General features: G+C 35.8%; 1 protein-coding gene across 1 annotated transcript in view; it reads left to right on the top strand.

The window, feature by feature from the left end:
- Positions 1–23,076, top strand: part of DPH6 (diphthamine biosynthesis 6) — a gene marked incomplete at both ends in the record, with an annotated part of 193,480 nt that overhangs the window by 114,097 nt on the left and 56,307 nt on the right. The window contains one exon of the mRNA XM_080706910.1: positions 12,472–12,545. Within this exon, the coding sequence (XP_080563036.1) occupies positions 12,472–12,545 (74 nt within the window). The remainder of the gene's footprint in view (positions 1–12,471; positions 12,546–23,076) is intronic.

Here is a 23,076-nt window from a genome sequence, read left to right as displayed (position 1 = left end):
CATTGAAATCATATCCGAGAAATCACTGCCAATTTCAATGTTGTGAGGTTTTATGACCCAGATTTTCTCCTAAAAGTTTATAGTCTTAAGATTTATATTTAGGTCTTTTATCTAGTTTGAGTTAATACTTGTATATGGGATTAGGTAAAGGTCCAATTTTATTCTTTTCCATGTAATTATTATTTTTCAACAATATTTAGTTAAAAGATTATTATTTCCACCACCAAATGTTCGTGGAAACCTTGTCAAAAATAACTTGACAATATAGGGAAGAATTTAGCTCTAGGCTTGTATTTAACTCCAGTGGTCTATATATCTGCCTTTAGAACAGTACTACACTGTTTCAATTATTGTAGCTTTATATGGTTTGAAATCAGAAAATATATATCTGCTAGCTTTGTTCTTTTTCAAGATCGTTTTGGGTATCTAGAATTCATATTCCATATTAGGATAGATTTTTTTCTGAAAAATAAATATATGATAGTTTCACCTAAAAAAAAGAAAAAAATATTCTCTGGTAAGAAAGAAAGCAAAAAGAAATATTGAAATGTTATCTTTAAGTCATCAAAAGCTTGGTATCAGACAAATGAAACTGTTATGTGAGATTATCATTTTTAATTTTGGATGAATTGCTATAAAACTAGATGTCAACCACTAAGCCAAGCATGGGAAGGAGGGATGGGGAGAGAATGGGGTGGGGATCGGGTGGGGGCTGACTGGGCGATGTGTGCATGCATGTCTACAAAAGTTTGTATCCCACTATGATGTATGAATACAGTGCACCAATAAAATAAAATTAAAAAAAAAAGAGAGATGAATGGATTACAAAACTATGGGGTATATATGCAATGGAATTTTACTCAGCCATAAAGAAAAACACAATTACTTTATTTATAGGGAAATGGATGGAACTGGTGGACATTGTGCTGTCACACAAAATAAATAAATAAATAAATAAATAAATAAATAAATAAATAAATAAGAAATCGGCTACTCTCCCTAATATGTGAAAGCTAGGGAGAAAATGAGTCATAGGAGAAGCTGTAGATGAAGAAATAGATTCTATAGATGAGCAAATAAGGTGACCTAAGGAGATGGGAGGAGGGAAGAGGGAAATTCTCTGATGCACATGATGTACTTTAACAAACATATCAATATCAATCACTAAGCCAAACATGAGAAGGAGGGAGGGAGAGAGAATGGAATGGGAACTAAGTAAGGGCTAATTGAATAATGTGTTCATGTATGTCTCTGCCATCTTGCATCCCATTAAGTTGTATGGATACAATGCATCAATAAAAATTAAAAAAGGAGAATTAGAGAAGGAAGGTGTCTCTGAGATGTTTGAGCAGTACCTGAAAGAGAGAGCAAGCCACATAAATTCTATGGGAGTTTTGAAAGAACCTTAGGTGTTGGAGGAACAGTAAGCACTCTGGTATGTATCAATAGAGTAAAGCAGAATGCAGTAGGATGTGGCAATGTCAAAAAGTTTGGCAGGGTCTCAGCCACATCGCATCTTACAGACTATCTACAAGGAACTCAGAATTAATTTGAATGGGAAACTACTGGAGATTTTGAATGGAGGAAATACATGTACTAGTTTATATATCAGGAAATTATTGTGACTTCTCTGTGGAGATAGAGTATAGTAAATATAGTTGGAGGAGGGGGAAATTAGGAACAGTTTTTTAGAGGAAATGGTTGTTAGGACTAGAGTGATCAGAAGTAGTTAGATTCAGGATATTTTTGGAAGATGAAGTTAATAGAACTAAGAGAAATCACAAATGACTCCAAGGTTTGGGGTCTAAACAGATTACATACATACTCTATCTTTCTATCTATATCCCTTAGATCCGTAAACACTGTGTTGATGTATCATCTTGGCAAATTCTTGGCTTAAGTATACTTTTGCCCACAGGTAGGTGTATAAATAGTGGTAATGATAAAGTGCTTTTTTTTTTTAACCAGTTCTTGAATAGGTGATTGTGTCCTCACTGTCATTAATATCTTGAGTCCAAGTGAGCTAGTCCTAGACTGACTTGCCAGGTATCTTGCAAGCTTTTTTCACAGTAGCAAAGATTAGGGTTGGGTGATAACTGTGCTGGAAATATCTGTTTCTCAAATTTGTTTATGGCTGACTTTGTAAGAATGTCTTAATGTCCCTTATTTACAAAATGAGGAAGATAATGATTATAATCTACCTCAGGGAGCATTGTTGAGACAGTAACTAATATAAATGTTTAATGACATTATGCACCGTTGTTTCTATTACTCATTGATGCTATTACTGACTTTATTTCTCGAGTTGCACTTATGCATCCATCATTTATAGTGATAATGGTGTTAGCCTAGTAGTTTCCACTTGTGTCTGAAAGCCCCTGTGGCTTAAAAGTATGTCAAGCCATTGAAAGTTCAATCTTTGTCTCTTAACTTCTCTGTTATCTCATTATTATTTCAAATTTTATTTTTCCTTAAATACTTGACAAATTAGCTTTTAGTCATTCTGATAAAAAATATAGTTTACAATGTATTAAACTTCAAATTCTCTGAGTTGTATTGGTTTTAGCAATAGATATTCATTGATTGATTAATCCTGTTTGTTTCTCTTTAGGATCTGTAATTCATTCTTTGAATAATTTGGCAACATGTTTGTCTTGCCCTCAAATATTTAATATTTCTTTCATTGTTTATAACTGCAAATTTTTCATCAGTGGTTACAGTTATAAAGTACAAATGCCCATTTCCTTGGTACCCTGATAAGAACATACCAATAAAAAATCTATTTAAAGGCTGAGAATGGAGAGGGAGTCAGAATTCTGTTTACCACCTCTCTAGCATGCCTGCATGCTGCCTTTTCTTTTCTTCTCTATTTTCTACTGATTTTGTAATAAAGACTTGTTAAAGCTACAAAAAGAAAAAAAATACTTTTTTTGAACTTTCAATAGCACAAAGTACTGTGGAAAAAAGAGCACAGGTGTCAGTTGCAAATAGGCATTGATTTAAAGGCTGGTTATTATGTTTCCCAGCTGTCAATTGAATGGGTTAATCATCTTGTAACATATAAAGTACATATAATAGTATTTTGAATTGTTATGAAGAACAACTGAGATAGGGATATACACAATACCTAACAAATCTTGGTACATATGAAGTACTTTGGTAACATTGCTACTTTAGTATTTCTTTTTTTTTATCACAGTTCTCTGTATTTGTGCACACACCTTTGCCCTATCACATTGTGACCATTCTTTTCCAATATTTTTAAATTTTCTTTATATATTTTTATACCCCCTAAAGATCTTACACTCTACTCATTTTCAACCTGTGTCCTATTTATTGAAGCGCTTCTTTTTTCCTGTGGCTTCAAGAATGTCCTGACAACTCCTACATATTTCTCTATATTCTTTTGAGCTGCAGCATTGTACTCAGTGTACCCAGTATTCTCATCTACATTAGTTAGTGCTGTGAACTCTGTTGTATCCCCAGAAAATATGTTCAAGTCATAACTTCCAAAGTGATGGTATCTGGAGATGAGACCTTTGAGAGTTGATTAGGTTTAGATCGGTCATGAGAATGGGATACTCATGATAGGGTTAGTACCCTTATAAAAGAAAAGATATACCAGAGAGAGCATTCATTCTCTTTTCTCTCTCTTTCTCCCTCTCCTCCCCCTCTCTCTTTTCCATTCCCACCCTCCCTTCCTCTCTCCCCCCTCTCTCTGCCTTACTCTCCCCCCTCTTTTCTTCTACCCATCTCCCAGCTATGTGAGGACACAGTGAAAGGCAACCACTGTCTATAATCAAGAAGAGAGTCCTTATGAGAAGTTGATGATGCTGACACCTTTAACCTTGACTCACAGTCTCCATACCTGTGAGAAAATAAAGATCTTGTTTAGTCCACTCAATCTGAGCCAAGCTAAAACAGATATTTAGTAAACAACATAAATACAATGTATATAAAGATAAATTAACTCAGTATTTTTAAAAGAAGTATTCTTTTCTCAGTTAATAGTCACTTTTATTTTTTATTTTTTTATTGGTATGTTGTATTCATACATCTTAATGGGATACGAGATGATGGAGACAGACATGCACACATCACCCAATTAGCCCTTACCCAGTTCCCGCCCCATTTCCTCCTTGTCCCTCCTTCTCATATTTGACTTAGTGATTGATACTGATATGTTTGTTAAAGTACATCATGCGCATTAGAGAATTTCCCTCTTCTCCTCTCCCATCCTCAGGTCACTTTATTTGCTCATCTATAGAATCTCCTTTGTCTAGAGTTCCTCCTTTGACCCATTTTCTCCCTAGCTTTTGCATATTACGGAGAGCAGCCGATTTCTTATTTTTTGTGACTGACTAATCTCACTTGGCATAATGTCCACCAGTTCCATCCATGTCCCTATACATGAAGTAATTGTGTTTTTCTTTATGGCTGAGTAAAATTCCATTGCGTATATATCCTTTAGTTTTGTAATCCATTCATCTATTGATGGACATCTTGGGTGGTTCCATAGCTTTTGTGTAGCTATGAACATAGATATGCATGCATTCGTTTGGTAGTTTGATTTCCTTTCTTTTGGGTAGATACCCAGTAGTGGTATTGCTGGATCATATGATAAATTCACTCCAGTTCTTCTAGGGATCCTTCATACTCTTTTCCAAAGTGGTTGCATTAATTTTGCAATCCCACCAACAATATATTAGAGTTCTTATTTTCCACATTCTCACCAGCATTCGTTGCTGTTTGTATTTTGAATGATTGCCACTACATTTGGAGTTAGGTGGAACCTTAGGGTAGTTTTAATTTGCATCTTTCTGATTGCTAATGGTGTTGCATTTATTGGCCATTTGAATTTCTTCTTTTCTGAAGTGTCTGTTCAAACCACTTGCCCATGTTTTGATTGGGTTACTTGTTTTCTTAGTACTAGTTTCTTGAGCTTTCTATATATTTTAGATATTAGTCCTTCATCAGAGGAGTTGTTGGCAAAATCTTCTCCCATTCTGTTGACTCTTAGTTGAGGATCTTGATCATTTCCTTTGCTTTACAGAAGCTCTTCAGTTTAATGCAATGCCACATATTTATTTGCCTTCTAGTTTCTTGTGCCTTTGTGGTCTTGTTGAGAAAGTTGTCACTTTAACTAGAATCATTCATTCCATCCTTTATGTTATGATATTATCCATATTCAGTTTATTTCCAAGTCTTACTGCTTTTGTTTTTAGAATTTGGACTCTTCATTTTTCAATTCTTTCATAATAGGCTCCATTTCTTTATCTAGTCTAGTCTATCCTTCTCACTGACCTAAGGTTTATCTTTATATATATGTAAATATGATCATTTCTCACTTCTTAAAGTCCTACAGTGACCCAAGAGAAGTGAAACCATATATTCACACAAAGATATGTAGGAAAGTTCAAAGTAAATTTATTTATGAGAATGCCAAACTGGAAGCAACCTACATATATGTTCACATAGGTGTATATAAAAATGTAGTATTTCTATACAATAGGAAATACATATATAAAGGAATGAACTATGAATGCACCTACAACATGGAAGAATCTGAAAATCATACTGAAACTAGAAACAAAAGGAGACATATTTCTGAGTACTTTTTATAGGATAGTCAAGAAAATACAAATGTATAATGAGATACAGAAGATCAGTAACTTCCTGAAGTCAGAGGTAAAGGAAGGATAGGGTTGAGGATAGGCACAAGGTGTGTATGCAGGCTGAGCATTGAGCCCAGGGCTTTATATATACTAAGCACACCTTCTATCACTGATCCACATCTTTAGCCCCACAAGGAATATTTTGGAAGTAATCAAAATGATCTTTATCTTAAATGTGGTGCCAGTTCTACTAGCGTGCACATTTGTCAAAACTCATTGTGTGCTTTAAATTGATTTAATTTATTACACATAAATTTTAAGGGTTGATAAAAGAACATCATAGGGATGGCTTCTCAGTTGCCTTCAACATCCATTCAGTACATCTGACCTTTTTACTTCTTAATCTCTGCTTTTGACCTCAGCTGCCCTACACTCTTAACCATCCTGTAATGTTCAAAGTAATTTATTCTGTTACCTTGGCTCATATTCTTCATTCAAAATTATTCTCTACCACTCTTTCCTTTCTCAACAAAATGAAGTGTGTCTTGAAGATTAGCCCAAGAATCAACTCCTTCATGAGACATTGCTTAGCTTTTTTCTTTCATATCAACTAATCTCTATTTCTCAGCTCAACAATAGAAGAAATCTTATTTATGAGACTGTTATATAATATGGATATTAAGAACACTTCTGACCATATGTTTTAATATTAAGTGGGATAACTAGAAGAATTTGATATTGAAATTAACATTACTTTTGGGAAGGTTATATGTTTAATTATGTTTGGTAAGATACCTTTGAAGAACCTGATGACTTAGTTCTTAAAGCTATAGACTTAAATTTGACAGTACATGAAGAAATTACTAATGTCCTTAGTATATGCTAATACAAATCAAATTGAATAAAGATTAATGTGTGAGCCAAAATACAAATCTTTTAATTTATAATATAATCCATCACTATTAAGGAGATGAGAAAGCTGTTTTTGATGGACTAGCGTAATCTTTAACTGCCAGTAACACAGAAGAAAGGCATGGAGGGAGGGGAAGAAAAAAAATGAAGTAAAGCAGTTTAAATGATAATTCCACAATTAATTATAATTAATTCAAGTTGTTTAGAATTTGATCTTGGGAAATTTGCAAATTAGTTCAGCTGCTATAGAGATCAGTGTAGACATTCCTCGGAAAAATGGAAATGAACGCCCGGTGTGGTGGCCCATGCTTGTAATCCCAGGACTTGGGAGACTGAGGCAGGAGGATCACAGGTTCACAGTGACCTCAGCTTCTTAATGAGACCCTGTTTAAAAATAAAAAATAAAATATTGGACTGGGAGTGTAGCTCGGAGATAGAGAATTCCCCTGGTTTTGATCCCCTGGGTTTGATCCCCAGTACTACAAAAAAAAGAAGAAGAAAGAAAAGGAAAACTAGAAATGGATCTACCATACAATTGAGCTATACCACCCCTTAGTATATATCCAAAGGTACGAAAATCAGAGAACTGCTGTAATATATGCATACCCATGACCATAGCAGCACTATTCACAGTAGGCAAATGATGAAACCAACCTAGATGTCCATCAACAAATTAATCAATTACAAAATTATGGGAAATAAACACACTGGAATTCTACTCAGCAATAAAGAAGAACAAATTTGAAATAAAATGGAAGGACCTGGAGAACATTGTTAAGTGAGATTAGTCAGTCAAATAGAATGAAGGGTTCTATGTTTTCTCTAATATGTACAAGCTAGGGAGTAATTGATTTACCAGAGGAATTCTAGATAACAAAAAGTTAGTTCTTTGAAAAAATTAATAAGATCAGCAAACCCCTGGCCAACCTACCCCAAATCAGAATGAAATCTAAATCAGAAATGAAAATCAGAAATGAAAAAGAAGATATCACCACAGACAGTGGGGAAATTCAAAGGATTATCAGAAACTACTTTTAAAATTTATACTTCAATAGATTGGGAAACATGAAAGAAATCAACAGATTTATAAGCACATATAACGTACCTAAACTCAGCCAAAAGAACATAGTAAACCTAAACCAACCAATAACAAACAAAGAAATAGCAACAGCAATAAAAATTCTGCCATCAAAGAAAAGCTCAGGCCCAGATGGGTTTCCAGCTGAATTCTACAAAACTTTCAGAGAAGAATTAAACCCTATCCTCCACAACTTGTTCTGGGAAATCAAAAGAGAAGGAATTCTTCCAAATTCCTTCTATGAGGCCAGTATCACATTAATACTGAAACCAGATAAATCTCAATAAAAGAAAATTACAGATCAATATCTTTGATGAACATAGATGTAAAAATACTAGCTATCCTCATTCAAAACCATAACAAGAGAATTGTATACCACAACCAAGTTGGTATCATTTCAGGAAAGCAAAGAAAGTTCAACATATGTAAATCAATACATGTTATTCCCTACATAAATAGAACTGAGAACAAAAGTAACATGATCATATCAATAGATGCTGAAGAAGCATTTGTCAAAATCCAGCCAAGGAGGCCCTTGGCCCCTGGGGCACGCAGCAGTGGTTGGGCAGCCAACGGCCCTGAGGCAGAGACAGGAGGATCCCACAGGTTCGAAGCCAGCCTCAGCTATTTAGTGAGGCTCTCAGCAATATAGTGAGACCCTGTTTCCAAATAAAGTATAAAATAGATCTGAGAGTATAGCCCAGAGTTAGAAAGCCCCTAGGTTCCATCCCCAGTACCAAAAAAAAAAAAAATAGGAACTTACTGTAATGTCACAGAAAAAACTTTTATAAAGTGGATCTGTAATAGGAAATTGTAGATACACTTTACAGCGCTGGAAAAGAAAGTGTTGTGATTTGATTCAAGTAAAACTGAATGTTTTGTCCTCTAAAAAAAATAAAATCCAATACCCATTCATGTTTAAAAAAAAATCTACAGAAAATCAGAATAGAAAGAATGTAAATCAATGTCATTAAGGCATTATACAATAAACCCAAGGCCAACATCATATTGAATGGGGAAAGCTTCAAGAATTCTCTCTAAAATCAGAAACAAGTCAAGGATGCCTATTATCACCACTCCTTTTCAATATAGTTCTCAAGACTCTTGTAATTGCAATAAGACAAGAGAATGATATCAAAGATATTCAAATAGGAAAAGAAAAATTAAAATTATCTTTGCAGATGAAATGATCCTGTACTTAAAAAAAGACTACTGGAGCTGATTAACCAATTCAGCAAAGGAGTAGTATACAAAATCAACCTGAGAAAATAAGTAGCTTTTCTATATGCCAACAATAAATGTACAAAGAAAGAAACACAGAAAACAATTCCATTCACAATAACTTATAAAAAACACCTAGGAAAAAATCTAATGAAAGACTTAAAAGACAGAATCAATGCAATCCCTATCAGAAGACCTATAAAAATCAGTCATGAATTTCATATGGAGAAACAAAAGACCCAGAATAACCAAAGCTATTCTCAGCAGATAGAACTATGCAAGAGCCATCACAATTTTTTACTTCAATTTATACTACAAAGCAATAGTAATTAAAACAGCATGGTATTGGCACAGAAACAGGTACAAGTGGAACAGAATAGAAAATACAGGAACAAACCCACACACTTATAGTCAATTGATCTTTGACAAAGGGGCCGAGATAGCCTTTCTAACAAATGGTGCCAGGAGAACTGGCTCTCTATCTGTAAAAAAAAAAAAAAAAAAAAAAAAGGAACTAAAACCTTAACTCTCAACCTGCATAGGAATCAACTTATGATGGATCAAAGACCTGGAAATCAGACCAGAGACCATGAAGCTATTAGAGGATGGCATAGGTCCAACATTTAAATATATGGGCACAGGTAGTAGCTTCCTCAACAAGACATCCAACGTTCAGGAAATTAAAGCAAGAATTAACAAGTGGGATGGCATCAAACTAAAAAGTTTCTTCTCATCAAAGGAAATCATCAAGAGCTTAAAGAGAAAGCTTACAGAATGCGAGCTCTTTACCAGCTACCTCTGATAGAGGGCTAATATCCAGAATATACAAAGAGCTCAAAATAATTTACACTAGCAAAACAAATAACCCAATTAAGAAATGAGAAATTGAATTGAATACACTTCACAAAAGAAGAGATACAAATGGCCAATAGCTACATGAAAAAATGTTCAACATCAGCAATCCGGGAGCTGCAAATCAAAACTATACTGATATTTCATCTACCCCAATCAAAATGGCATAAAGAAATCAAATAATAAATGTTAGTGAAGATTTGGGAAAGTCATAACTCTTCTACACTTGTGGTGGGAATGCATACTAGTTCAGCCACTATGGAGATAAATGTGGAGATTCCTTAGAAAATTGGGAATGGATCCAACAGCTATATGATTACTGGGTATCTTTCCAAAGTGATTGAAACCTGAGAACTATAGTAACGCATACCCATATTCATAGCAGTAAAATTCACAATAGCCAAAATATGGAACCAACCTAGGTGTCCGTCAACAGATGAAAAGTTTATAAAATTATGGAAAATACAACAGAATTCTAGTCAGCAGTAAAGAACAAAATTGGGTTATTTATAAGAAGATGGAAAAACGTGGAGAACAGTATGTTAAGTGAGATTAGTCAAGCACAGAAAGAGCAGGGACATATATTTTCTGTAATATGCTCGAGCTAGGGAGTATTTGGGGTGCCAGAGGGACTTAGATAATGGAGTAGAAACCTCAGTGAAGCAAGGAAGGAAGGGTAGAGAAGGAGGAAAGCTGAAGTTCAGTAATGAAATGCTACATGGAACTTTCGGTATACTTATGAATATAACATCGTTAACCTGAATGTTCAGTATTGCTAGGAAGGAAAATAGGAAGGCAGTGGCGGGAAGCACCAAGTACTCTGTGAATATATGCCATTGTCTACATGATCTACATTATGATGTGAGACGAGACTGTAGTGCATCAATAACAAAATCAACACACGCACGCACACTTACTTTAGTCTGCAGTGCAGAGGTTTCTTTTAGAAATAAAATGGCCATGACATCCTAAAGCAGAAAGTTTTAATAAGAATATTATCTTTCTATAATGGAAAATTCTATTTTATTACTTATTTATTATTGGTACACTGTAATTATAATCTTGAAGAAGTTCACAGTGTTAGAGGCATACATGCACACAGCACTTACTAAGCCTTCCCCCAGTTACCACTCTACTCTCTCAACCTCCCTACCTCTCTGTGTTCAATTCAGTGATTGGTTTTGATAAGTTTGTATATGTACATCTTGTTCATTGATGTGTTTACTTCTTCAATTCTTCCATCCTCTCATCTCCCTTAGTTAGGCACCCTCCTTCACTCCACTAAGTTTTCTCCTCCTTTGTCTGGATTCCCTCTATGTTCCAGTCTCTTCCTAGCTTCTACATATAAGAAGAACATCCAGCCTTTCACTTTTTTATGACTGACTAATCTCACTTAGCATAATATTCTCCTATTCCATCCATTTCCCTGCAAATGACATGTGTGTGTGTGTGTGTGTGTGTGTGTGTGTGTGTGTGACTGAGTAGAATTCTATTTTGTGTATATCCCATAATTTTGTAATCCATTTATCTGGTTCCATAATACCTGGTTCCATAATATCTTTTAATCTTGTAACCATTCTAGTCTCATTCTAAAACATCTATTCCTGTCAGTTACCTCTGTTGTTAAGTTACTGACTTTTTTTCCTGACTGTTAGAGGTAATGGATTAGGGATTGAGCCTAGCTATATCTTTTTACAGAGAAGATTTACTCTATTGATAGATGTTTATCTTTAAGAATCTCTTTTGCCTTTTTTGATGTTTGTTTAGAATGACTATTTAACCAATGCATGTCTTTATTATCCCTGGATTATTAAGACTCATTATATTGGAAAAGTTTGGTGCAACTAGCCTATTGAGTTGAGTGTCATTAGTGGACTAGTGTTGAGCAAGAGTATTAAAGCCCAGGAATGAAGGGATTTGACAGTTAAATGAGTTGGACCGTTATCCCATTGAAGTAGTAGTCAATAGTAGTAATAGTAGAAGTAATAACACAGGTAATTATAAAAGTAGTAGGAATAATAAAGATTAGGCTAATGAAAGGAGAAAATACTGAATATTCACTGGGCATAAAGCACTATATTATTTACTCATTATTTTAATCTTCACAATGACAGTAGAAAACAGGAATTATTATTATCCTTACTTTACAAATGAGAAGACTGAGACAGAAACTCAGCAACTTATTCAAAATCAAAGATCTGATAGTCAGGCTGGATTCCTATTTGTAGTAGTAATTATGATTGTTGAACAACAGAATTCATAATCTTTATATAGGCTAATATGGAAGAAATCAATTCAAATAAAAAAGAAATCAGAGTTCAGCTATATATATTATTTTGGAGCTGATTTGTTAAGTGTTAGTAAATAAAAAAAAGATTGAAATAAAAGAATTCCAGAAAATGCATTTATATTAAAAAATCAAATCATTTTAAGGTTGTAATGAGCATTAAATGAGCATCATGGCATGTTACTGCATGGTAAGTACAAAATAAATGCTAATTATTATTTTGACAGTAATTTTGTAGTTTAGGAAAAAACATCAGTAGCTTTTGTCTTTGTTTCTATGATTTATAAAGAAATACACACTGCATACATGTGTGTCCATATGTGTATATTATTCAGTACTTCATATTTTCTTAGGGCAGGACTTCAGATAAACAGACATGGTTTAGGGATATGATTAGAATTTTGATCTTCTGATAACTTCAGTAATCTATGATTTGTACTGTTTGCACTTAGTAAGAAACACCATATGTTTATTGTTCTTAAATTATATTTTTTCTTTATTTTTAGGAAAAAGAAGAAGTTGATGGGATATCAGTAGGTGCAATACTTTCTAATTATCAGCGTATTCGAGTAGAAGATGTGTAAGAGAACATTAACTCTTCCTATTATTTAAAGTATATGTATTTTAAGAATGTGAATGAGAGACTGGGAATAGCTCAGTGGTAAACCATGCACTTACCATGAACAAAGTTCTGGGTTCAGTCTATAGCATCACAAAAGAAAACAACAGCAAAATAACCACTACCCCCAAAACATACCACACACAAAAGAATGTTTTGAATGAAAAAGAAGTAATTGAATTCACATCATAACTAGATAAATTATATATGCCCTAAATGTATGGAACTAAATATATATATTTACCTTAGTTCTAAAAGCCACATTTTTTTCTGTTCTATCATGCATGAGAAAAGTATAAGGAAACCTAAATAATTTATAGTAAAAATTTAGATAGAGTTTTTGTTATATTTGGGGTGTGCGTGTGTGTGTGTGTGTGTGTGTGTGTGTGTGTGTGTGTGTGTGTGTTTTGATGCTGGGGGATCAAAACCAGGGCCCAGCATATACTAAGCAAGTACTCTGCCACTAAACTATATCCTTATCACCAAGACAGAAATGTCTAAAGTATTAAATGTTATTTAAAATTTTTTCTTCATTTATTTACTATACCTTTTTAATCTGTCTCTTTTAACTCATCATCATTTGTAATAAAAATCAGAAGCTAATAGGAGAAATTAGTTTATGTTTTTTAAAAAATGCTTATTAAAAATTCTCCTCCAAATTGGTCCAGAGAATTCAGTTCTTGGCCAAAAATAGTTATGTGATTGAAATTCTCATGTATAAAGCCTGCTGATTTCAAGAAATCTTTTAAATTATTCCTACTCTCCATCCCTTTCTAACCTGCCAAGGGATGAGGCACTACTATCTGTAATTACAGAACAGTTCCATTAAGGTATTATTTAATGTTGGTTTGACAAAACACAACCCAGATTATTTTTTTTTCTTTTTTGTAGTGGATATTGAACCCAGGGGCATTCCACCTCTGAGCTACACCCCAAACCCTTTTTACATTTTATTTTTTTAAAACAAATTTTTTATTGAACATAAATGGTATACATTTAAACTATATTTGGTGCCCTCTCTCCCCCACCCCCGTTTTCCCTTCCCTCTCCCACCAATGATTGTCCAGGGTAACCATGTCATATTCATAATTTTACACATATTCGGATGGAGACCCTCATTAATCCAGATCAGCCTTCCTCCTCTCCTGTCTTTCCATTCAAACTTTGCTGATATTTCCCCTCCATTATCTGGAGTCCCGCTGGTATCCTCTGTGCTCCCTAGTTTGGGCATATTAGAGGAAACATATGTACTTTCTCCTTCTGTGCTTGGCTGATCTCACTTAACATAATGTTCTCCAGGGCTTTCCATCTTCTTCCAAATGATATAATTTTTTTCTTCTTTATGGCTGAATAGAATTCCATTGTGTGAATTTCTCAACGTTTTTCTATCCATTCATCTGTTGATGGGGACCTGGGTTGGTTCCATATTTTGGCTATTATGAATTGTGCTGCTATGAACATAGGTATGCATATGTTGCTGTATTTCTCTGAATTCAACCCCTTTGGAAAGATACCCAGGAGTGGTAGAGCTGGATCATATGGTGGATCTATTCCCACCTTTCTTAGGAATCTCCACACAGATCTCCATAGTGGCTGAACTAGTTTGCATTCCCACCAACAGTGTAAAAGAGTTCTTTCCCCACATCCTCGCCAGCATTTGTTGTTATTTGATTTCTTTATGCTTGCCCCTCTGACTGGGGTTAGATGGAATCTCAGTGTAGTTTTGATTTGCATCTCCCTGATGACCAGTGATGTAGAACATCTTTTCATGTATCTATTGGCCCTTTGTATCTCTTCTTTTGTGAAGTGTCTATTTAGTTCATTTGCCCATTTCTTGATTGGGTTGTTTGTTTTGCTAGTGAAGAGTCTTTTGAGCTCTTTGTATATTCTGGATATTAGCCCCCTATCAGAGTGGTAGCTGGTAAAGATCTTCTCCCATTCTGGAGGCTTCCTCTTTAGGTTCTTGATGGTTTCCTTTGATGAGAAGAAACTTTTTAGTTTGATGCTATCCCACTTGTTAATTCTTGCTTTAATTTCCTGAGCTTTGGAGGTTTTGTTGAGAAAGTTACTGCCTGTGCCTATATGTTGTAGTGATGAGCCTATGTTCTCCTCTAATAACGTCAAGTTTCTGGTCTAATTTCTAAGTCTTTGATCCATCTTGAGTTGATTCCTGTGCATGGTGAGATATAGGGGTTTAGATTCATCTTTTTACAAGTGGTTAGCCAGTTCTTCCAGCACCACTTGTTGAAAAGGCTGCCTTTTCTCCAGTGTATGAGTTTGGCCCCTTTGTCATAGATTAATTGACTAAAGATGTGTGGGTTTGTTTCTGTATCTTCTATTCTAATCCACTGGTCAGTATATCTGTTATTGTGCCAGTACCATGCAGTTTTTACTACTATTGCTCTATAGTATAATTTGAAGTCTAGGATTGTGATGCCTCCTGCATGTTTCTTATTGCTGAGAATTGCTTTGGCTATTCTGGGTCTTTTCTTTCTCCATATAAAGTTCATGATTGATTTTTCTACGTCTGTGAAGAATGTCGCTGGTATTTGCATTTAATCTATAGATCACTTTTGGCTGAATGGCCATTTTGATGATATTTATTCTGCCTATCCATGATCACGGGAGGTCTTTCCATCTTCCAAGATCTTCAATTTTTTTCTTTAATGTTTTATAGCTTTTGTTGTAGATGTCTTTTCCATCTTGGGTTAGGTTTATTCCTAGGTATTTTATTGGTTTTGGGGTTATAGTGAATGAAATTGTTTTGTTTCTTTCATTGTGGATTCATTGTTGGCGTAAAGAAAAGCCACTGATTTCTTTAGGTTGATTTTGTATCCTGTGACTTTGCTGAATTTGTCAATCAGCTCCAGAAGTCTTTTGGTTGAGTTCTTAGGGTCTTCCAGATAAAGGATCATGTCATCTGCAAATGAGGATAATTTTAATTCCTCTCTTCCTATGTGGATTCCTTTGATTTCTGTCTCTTGTCTTATTGCTGCGGCAAGAGTCTCAAGGACTATATTGAAAAGGAGTCGTGATAGTGGGCATCCTTGTCTTGTTCCTGACTTTAGAGGAAATTCTTGCAGTTTTTCCCCATTCAATATAATGTTGGCTTTGGGTTTGCAGTATATTGCCTTAATGATGTTGAGGTATGTTCCTTCTATCCCAATTTTTTGCAGTGTTTTTAACATAAATGGGTGTTAGATTTTGTCGAATGCTTTTTCAGCATCTGCTGTTATGATGATGTAGTTTTTGTTTTTGGTTCTATTTATGTGCTGGATAACATGTATTGATTTGCGTATGTTGAACCAGCCTTGTTTTTCTGGAATGATAACCAACTAGGTCATGATGTATTATTCTCTTGATAGAGTTTTGAATGCGTATGGCTAGTATTCTGTTTAGATTTTTTGCATCTATGTTCATTAAGGATATTGGTCTGTAGTTTTCCTTTCTTGAGGTATCTTTATTTGTTTTGGGTATTAATGTGATACTGGCCTCATAGAAGAAATTTAGGAGAGTTCCATCTCTTTCAATTTCCTGGAACAAGTTCAGAAGTATTGGTATTTGTTTACTGAAGGTTTTGTAACATTCAGCTGGAAACCCATCTGGGCTTGGGCTTTTCTTTGTTGGAAGAATTTTTATTGCCATTTCTATTTCTTTTGTTGCTATTGGTTTGTTTAGGCTTGCTATGTCCTCTTGGCTGAGTGTAGGTAGGTTAACTGTGCTTAGAAATCTATCAAACTCTTCCATGTTTTCTAGTTTATTGGAGTATAAATTTTTAAAGTTGTTTCTGTAATGTTTTAAATTTCTTCACTATATATGGTAATATCTCCTTTTTCATTTCTAATTTGATAATTTGAGTTGATACTCTTTTTCTTTTGGTTATCTTGGCCAGGGGTTTATCAATTCTATTAATCTTTTCAAAGAACCAACTTTTTGTTTTATTGATTCCTTGAATTGTTTTTTTGTTCTCTATTTCATTTATTTCTGCTCTAATTTTAATGATTTCTTGCCTTCTGCTGGCTTTGGAAATAGAACATTGCAGTCTTTCTAGGAACTTTAGTTTTGTCATTAGGTTCTTTACTTGGTGATTCTCTGTCCTTCTTATGTGGGCACTCAATGCAATAAAATTTCCTCTTAATACTGCCTTCATAGTGTCCCATAGATTATGGTAGGTTCTGTCTCTGTTTTCATTTGTTTTCATAAATTTCTTTATTTCTTCCCTAATTTCCACTCTTACCCATTCATCACTCAATAGTGTATCATTCAATCTCCATGTATTTGAGTAATTTCTTTTGAATTTCCTGTTGTTGATTTCTACTTTCATTCCATTATGGTCTGAAAAGATGCAAGGAATTATATTACATTTTTTGAATTTGCAGGCGCTTTCTTTGTGACCCAGGATGTGGTCTATTTTAGAGAAGGTTCCTTGGGCTGCTGAGAAGAATGTGTAGTCTGTAGTTCCTGGTTGAAATATTCTGAAAATGTCTATTAGGTCCATTTGGTTTATGGTTTCCTTTAGTTCTAAAGAGTCTTTACTCATCTTTTGCCTTGAAGATCCATCCAGTGGTGTGTGAGGCATATTAAAGTCTCCCAGAATTATTGTATTTGGGTCTATTTGGGATCTGATGTCCAGAAGGGTTTGTTTTATAAATGTGGTTGCACCCGCGTTTGGGGCATAAATATTTACTATCGTTATATCTTCTTGGTTTATTGTTTCTTTTAATAAAAGGAAGTGCCCTGATTTGTCTCTTCTGATGTGTTTTAGTTTAAAGTCTGTTTTGTTGGATATCAGGGTTGGTACCCCTGCTCTTTTTGGTCTCCAATAGCATGGTATATCTTTTTCCATCCTTTTACTTTCAGTCTGTGAATGTCTTTAGCTATAAGATGGGTTTCTTGCAGACAGCATATATTTGGATTATGTTTTTTAATCCACATTGCCAGTCTATGTCTTTTGATTGGTGAGTTGAGTCCTTTGATGTTAAGAAATATTATTGAAATATGATTTTTGTTTTTTGCCATTTTGTGTTCTGTCTACTCTTGGGTGGTTTGGTCTTTCTTCTTTACTTAAATGGCCCACTTATGAACTTCCTCTCTTCTCTGATTCTGAAGTCTGCTTCTTTTTTCTTCTTTATGGTTTATTTCTTTAAGAATTTTCTCTAGTGTTGGCTTTGAATTCATGAATTTTTTAGATTCTGTTTAAGATCCTGAAATACTTTTGTTTCCCCATTGATTTTGAATAGTAGTTTTGCTGGATAGAGTAGTTTTGTTTGAAAGTTATTTTCTTCCAGGGTCTGAATCACGTCGTACCAGTCTCTCCTAGCATTCCTGACCTGGGTTGTCTAGTCTGGGGTGATTCTTATTGTTTTTCTTCTATATGTCACCCATCCTTTTCTTCTCACTGCTTTTAAGATTCCTTCCTTGGCCTCTATGTTAGTCATTTTGGCTATTATGTGGCGTGGGGAGGTCCCTCTTTGGTCCTGTCTCAATGGTGTTCGGTATGCCTCCTGGACATGAAGATCCAAGTCTCTTTCCATATTTGGAAAATTCTCTGGAATTATTTCCTTGAAGAGATTAAGGATGCCCCGGTCTGTACCTCTATCCCTTCAATGCCTATTATCCGTAAGTTAGGGCGCTTCATATTATCCCATATTTGCCGGATGTTTAGGTTTTGTTGCTGTAAAGATTTCTGTATATCGCTGACTGTGTTTTCAGATTTGGATGTACTGTCTTCTAACGTTGATATTCTGTTTTCCATTTCATCTAATCTTCCAGAATTTCTTTCTATTGCCGTCTTCATTTCACTTATGGATTCTTTCATTTCATTCCAGACCTCTTTCTGATTCTTTCTTAGTGTTTCTAACTCATCTTTCATCTCCTCTAGACTTGTTTTAAATCCTTTCATCATATTGTAAATCAAGATTCGGAACTCCCCTTCTTGCATTTCTTGTAGGTCAGTATTCGTGACTTTGTCGTATCTCCACTATTCCTGGTTCTCATATTTTCAACGTTTCCTGGTTCTCACATTTTCAACGTTCTCAGGCCTGTTCTTCTGCTGTCTTCCCATTGATTGTGGGTATTGTGTATAGTCCAGTCTTAGTAGAATGGATTTAGAAGAGTTAAAAGGTAAACAGTACTTTTTCGAGTAGTGGGGGTTGGGTGATGGTGGACTAGCAGGGGTCAGAAGTCAGGAACCCTCAGTCGTGAGGCTGGCGTATTTCTTTTCTGGTTTTGAGCTCCACTTTGAGCCCTGGAGGGTGTGCTGAGCCCAGCCCCTGGGAGCTTTAAACGCTCCTTGCGCCCAGAAAACTGCTAAATTACACCTGGCTGTTCCGCAGCTGCTCACCTCAGCTAGCTGTCCGCCGCTCCTCTCTGGAGCCTGGTGCCTGGTGCCTGGTTGAGTGTGCTGGTCTGGAGCCATCCGGTAAATTCTCTGCTGCCAGCGGCAGTATGGCGCTGCTGCCGCGTCCAAGCCATGAGGCCGGTGTATCTCCTCTCTGGTTCTGAGCTCTGTTCTGAGTCCCCCACCTCTCTGGAGCCCGGCTCTGCGAGGGAATATGGCACCAGCAGCGCAGCGCAGCTGCGGCTGGAATGCGGGCTGGTTTCCGGTCTGGCATCTGGCCATTCTTCCTACCTTCCTTCTCTCTGTCCCTTGTACTTACAGTTTTTATTTCTCTCCTAGTGGTGTTTTCTAGCTACGAAAAGCACTGATTTTTTAGTAATAAAGATCTTTGTTAGCGGGATTCGTAAACGCCGCTTTACTCGGTCACCATCTTCCCGGACGTTCTTACATTTTATTTTGAAACAGAGTTTCACTAAGATGCTAAGGCTAATCTCAAGCCTGTGATCCTTCCGTCTCAACCTCCAAAGTACTAAAATTACAAGCATGTGCCACTACACCTGGCTATTTTTAATTTTTCATTTATTTGGTTAAGCCGGTGTGGTTGGACATGCTTGTAATTTTAGTATTTGGGAGTTTGAGACAGGAGCACCATAGTTCATGGACAGCCTCAGCTACTACTTAGTGAGACCATTTGCAACTCAGTGAGACCCTGTTTCAAAATAAAGAAAAAATATAGTGCTGGGGATGTAGCTCAGAGGTAGAATGTCCCTGGGTTCTATCTCCAGTACCACCAAAAAAAAAAATTTTTTTTACCTGATTAAATAAAATTTTGTACAGACTTTATGCATAATTAGAAAAAAAAACACACACACACACAAAAACCTGATGTGGACTCCATTATTTATCTTGAGTCAAACTACCTGGAAGTAAATAATGTAACCATTCAAGACGCATAAGTAGAAGTAAGATAAGGGCTGTATTTGAGTTAAAGTTTTATACTTTTTTTTTTTTTTGGTGGTACTGGGGTTCCTGGAAGCCCTTCTACCTCCAGGCTACACTCCCAAACCTATTTTATATTTTTATTTAGAAACAGGGTCTCCTAAGCCAGCACGCACAGCTGGCTTTGAAACTGCGCGATCCTCCTGTCTCCACCTCCCAAGCGCGGAGATTACAAGCGTGCGCCACCACGCCCGGCAAAGTTTTATACTTTTGACAAATATTTATGTTGACTGTTTCATTAAAACCAAGTTTATTCATTTATTTTGTGTATAGTGCCAGGAATTGTACCCAGTGTCTCTTGAATGCAAGGCAAAATCGTAAAACTGATTGGTAAATTAACTATATGCTAGCCCTTACATTTTTATTTTTAATTCATCTATTTTCTCTCTAATTTCACAATGGATTTAAGGCTGCTTTAAAAAATGTGAATACATGCCGGGCGTGGTGGCACACGCTTGTAATCCTCGTGCTTGGGAGGTGGAGACAGGAGGATTGTGCAGTTTTGAAGCCAGATGTGCTGGCTTAAGAGACCTTGTTTCCAAATAAAATTAAAGTATAAAATAGGTCTGGGAGTGTAGCCTGGAGGTAGGGCTTCCAGGAATCCCAGTACCATTAAAAAATAAAAATAAAAAAGTGAATACAGAGTTTAAAAAATTAAATGAGGGGAATCATAGTTAAGTGAAGGGAAGTATGATAATCTCACATATTAGGGGTGCATCAGGATCTCTGGACAATGGAAAGTGGTGGAAGAGGAGATCAACCATTCCCATTCTCAAGTATTCGAAGTATGTTTTCCTTATAGTCTGCCTGCCTGCAGGAAAATAACTCATCTACAGTTAAAGATGGACTACATGGGTTAATTAGGGTAGCCAAACTGGAGATTAGGCTAACATCTATTTGTAAAAATTAAAAAGCCAAATAAAAATGTAATTAGGAATTTCACACACACACACACACACACACACACACACACACACACACACACACCTGTAGTTAAAGGGCAAGACTCTCAAAACAGTCTCAGGTGCACTTTGACACATGGCTTAAAATGACCATATTTTATATCATGAAGTATATCTGCAACAATCTTCTTGAAACTTTTAATGTGATATTACTGAGTATCCACTGGTCTATCCTCAGTTTTGAATTACCTTACTTTCAAGATATAAAGTGTTTATAATGCAAGATTGGTTCACAAAGGAAGTTTATCTGAGCCATGATGCATTGAACTGTTAAAGAGTTTAAGCTAAGAAGTTTAAGTCTAAAAATAGTAAAATAGCAAAAATAAAATTGTGAATATTAAAGCAATAATTAAGAACCTTGTAGCCAGGCGTGGTGGCTCACTATTGTAATCCCAGTACTTGGGAGGCCGAGAAGGAGGATCATGCAGCTTTGAAGCCAGCCTCAGCTACTTAGTGAGGCTTCGGCAACTTAATGAGATCCTGTTTCAAAATAAAATATAAAATAGGCCTGGGAGTGTAGCCCGGAGGTAGAAAGCCCCTGGATTTCATTCCCAGCACCAAAAAAAAAAAAAAAAAAAAGATTGTAATAAGGACTGGAAGGAATAAAGTTTTTTGTCAATAAAAAAAATTATTGGGGCCGGGCGTGGTGGCGCATGCTTGTAATCCCCGCGCTTGGGAGGCAGAGACAGGAGGATCGCGCAGGTTCGAAGCCAGCCGTGCTGGCTTAGGAGACCCTGTTTCCAAAAATAAAATAGGTCTGGGAGTGTAGTCCGGAGATAGACGGGCTTCCAGGAACCCCAGTACCACCAAAAAAAAAAAAAAAAAAAAAAAAAAAAATTTCTAAGAAATATAGAGCCCAGTTTAGTTAACAATTAAACATTGGTGAAAGAGAGCAAGATCCATAATGGTGTAGCATGTGGGTAGTTTAATTTTTAGTCTTTGTTATTTATTTACTGCCTCATTGTTGCTTTAGCTGCTCTAAGACATTTTGAAAAGAAAAACGTTGATGAAAAGTATTATAAGGATTTTTAATTAGAGTGATGGATAACCACTGGAGGGTTTTGAGAAGAAACTTAATCTGTGTTTTAAAAAAATCACACTGGTTGCTGTATTGAAAATGTATTTTTAAAAGGGTAAGCATAGTCAGTCTTGGATGGCGCATGCTTATAATCCCCGCTCTCGGGAGGAGGAGACAGGAGGAAAGCGCAGGTTTGAAGCCAGGCGTGCTGGCTTAAGAGACCCTGTTTCCAAATAAAAATAGGTCTGGGAGTGTAGCCCGGAGGTAGAAGGATTTCCAGGAACCCCAGTACCACCCAAAAAAAAAGGGCAGGGTTAAGAATAGAAGCAGAAAAGGAATTATGATACTGATATTTGATGAGGAATAATCACATTCTTCTACAATGTGGTAGATTGGATGTGGAATGTGAATAAAGTATTGTATGACTTCATGTTCTCATATTTTAATCTTCTCAAGCACTCTGAAGGGGAATATTTCTGCCCCCATTTATGAATTAGGAAACTGAAGGTAATAATTTAGAGTTCACTTGACTTGCCAGAGCTGTGCAGCAAGAGTACAGAATGAGGTTTTAAACCCAGATTTGTCTTAACTCCAAAACTCATATTTTTTTCTACTAGACCAATAATGCCAAATGCCTGCAGTGTATTAGGTGTTCAGTGAATTGTCCTTTTTGTTATTATTTTCCTTTCACTCAAATTATTAAATAATTTTTTGGGTGGTACTGGGCCTGGAAACCCTTTTACCTCTGGGCTACACTCCCAGACCTATTTTTTTTTTTTTTGAAACAGGGTCTCTTAAGCCAGCAAGGCTTCAAACCTGCCCAATCCTCCTGTCTCTGACTCCCAAGTGCAGGGATTACAAATGTGCGGTTCACCACCATGCCCAGCCTAAGTAATATTTTAAAGTTAGTAAATTAGAAAAGTTCATAGTTCATAGGCCTTATAAAGTTATTCAGTATAAATTTATTTTCCTAATAGAATATACTTCACAATTGTGGTATACATGGAAATGGTGTGTGTGTGTGTGTGTGTGTGTGTGTGTGTGTGTGTGTTTGGTACTGGGGATGGAACCCAAAGGCATTCTACCTCTGAGCTACATCCCCAGCCCTATTTTTTTATTCTTTATTTTGAAACTGGGTCTCACTGAATTGCAAAGGGCCTCACTAAGTAGTTG

This window comes from Muscardinus avellanarius (genome assembly GCF_963383645.1).
Source record: "Muscardinus avellanarius genome assembly, chromosome: 12".
Classification (NCBI taxonomy): domain Eukaryota; kingdom Metazoa; phylum Chordata; class Mammalia; order Rodentia; family Gliridae; genus Muscardinus; species Muscardinus avellanarius.
This window is presented reverse-complemented; position numbering and strand designations above follow the sequence as displayed.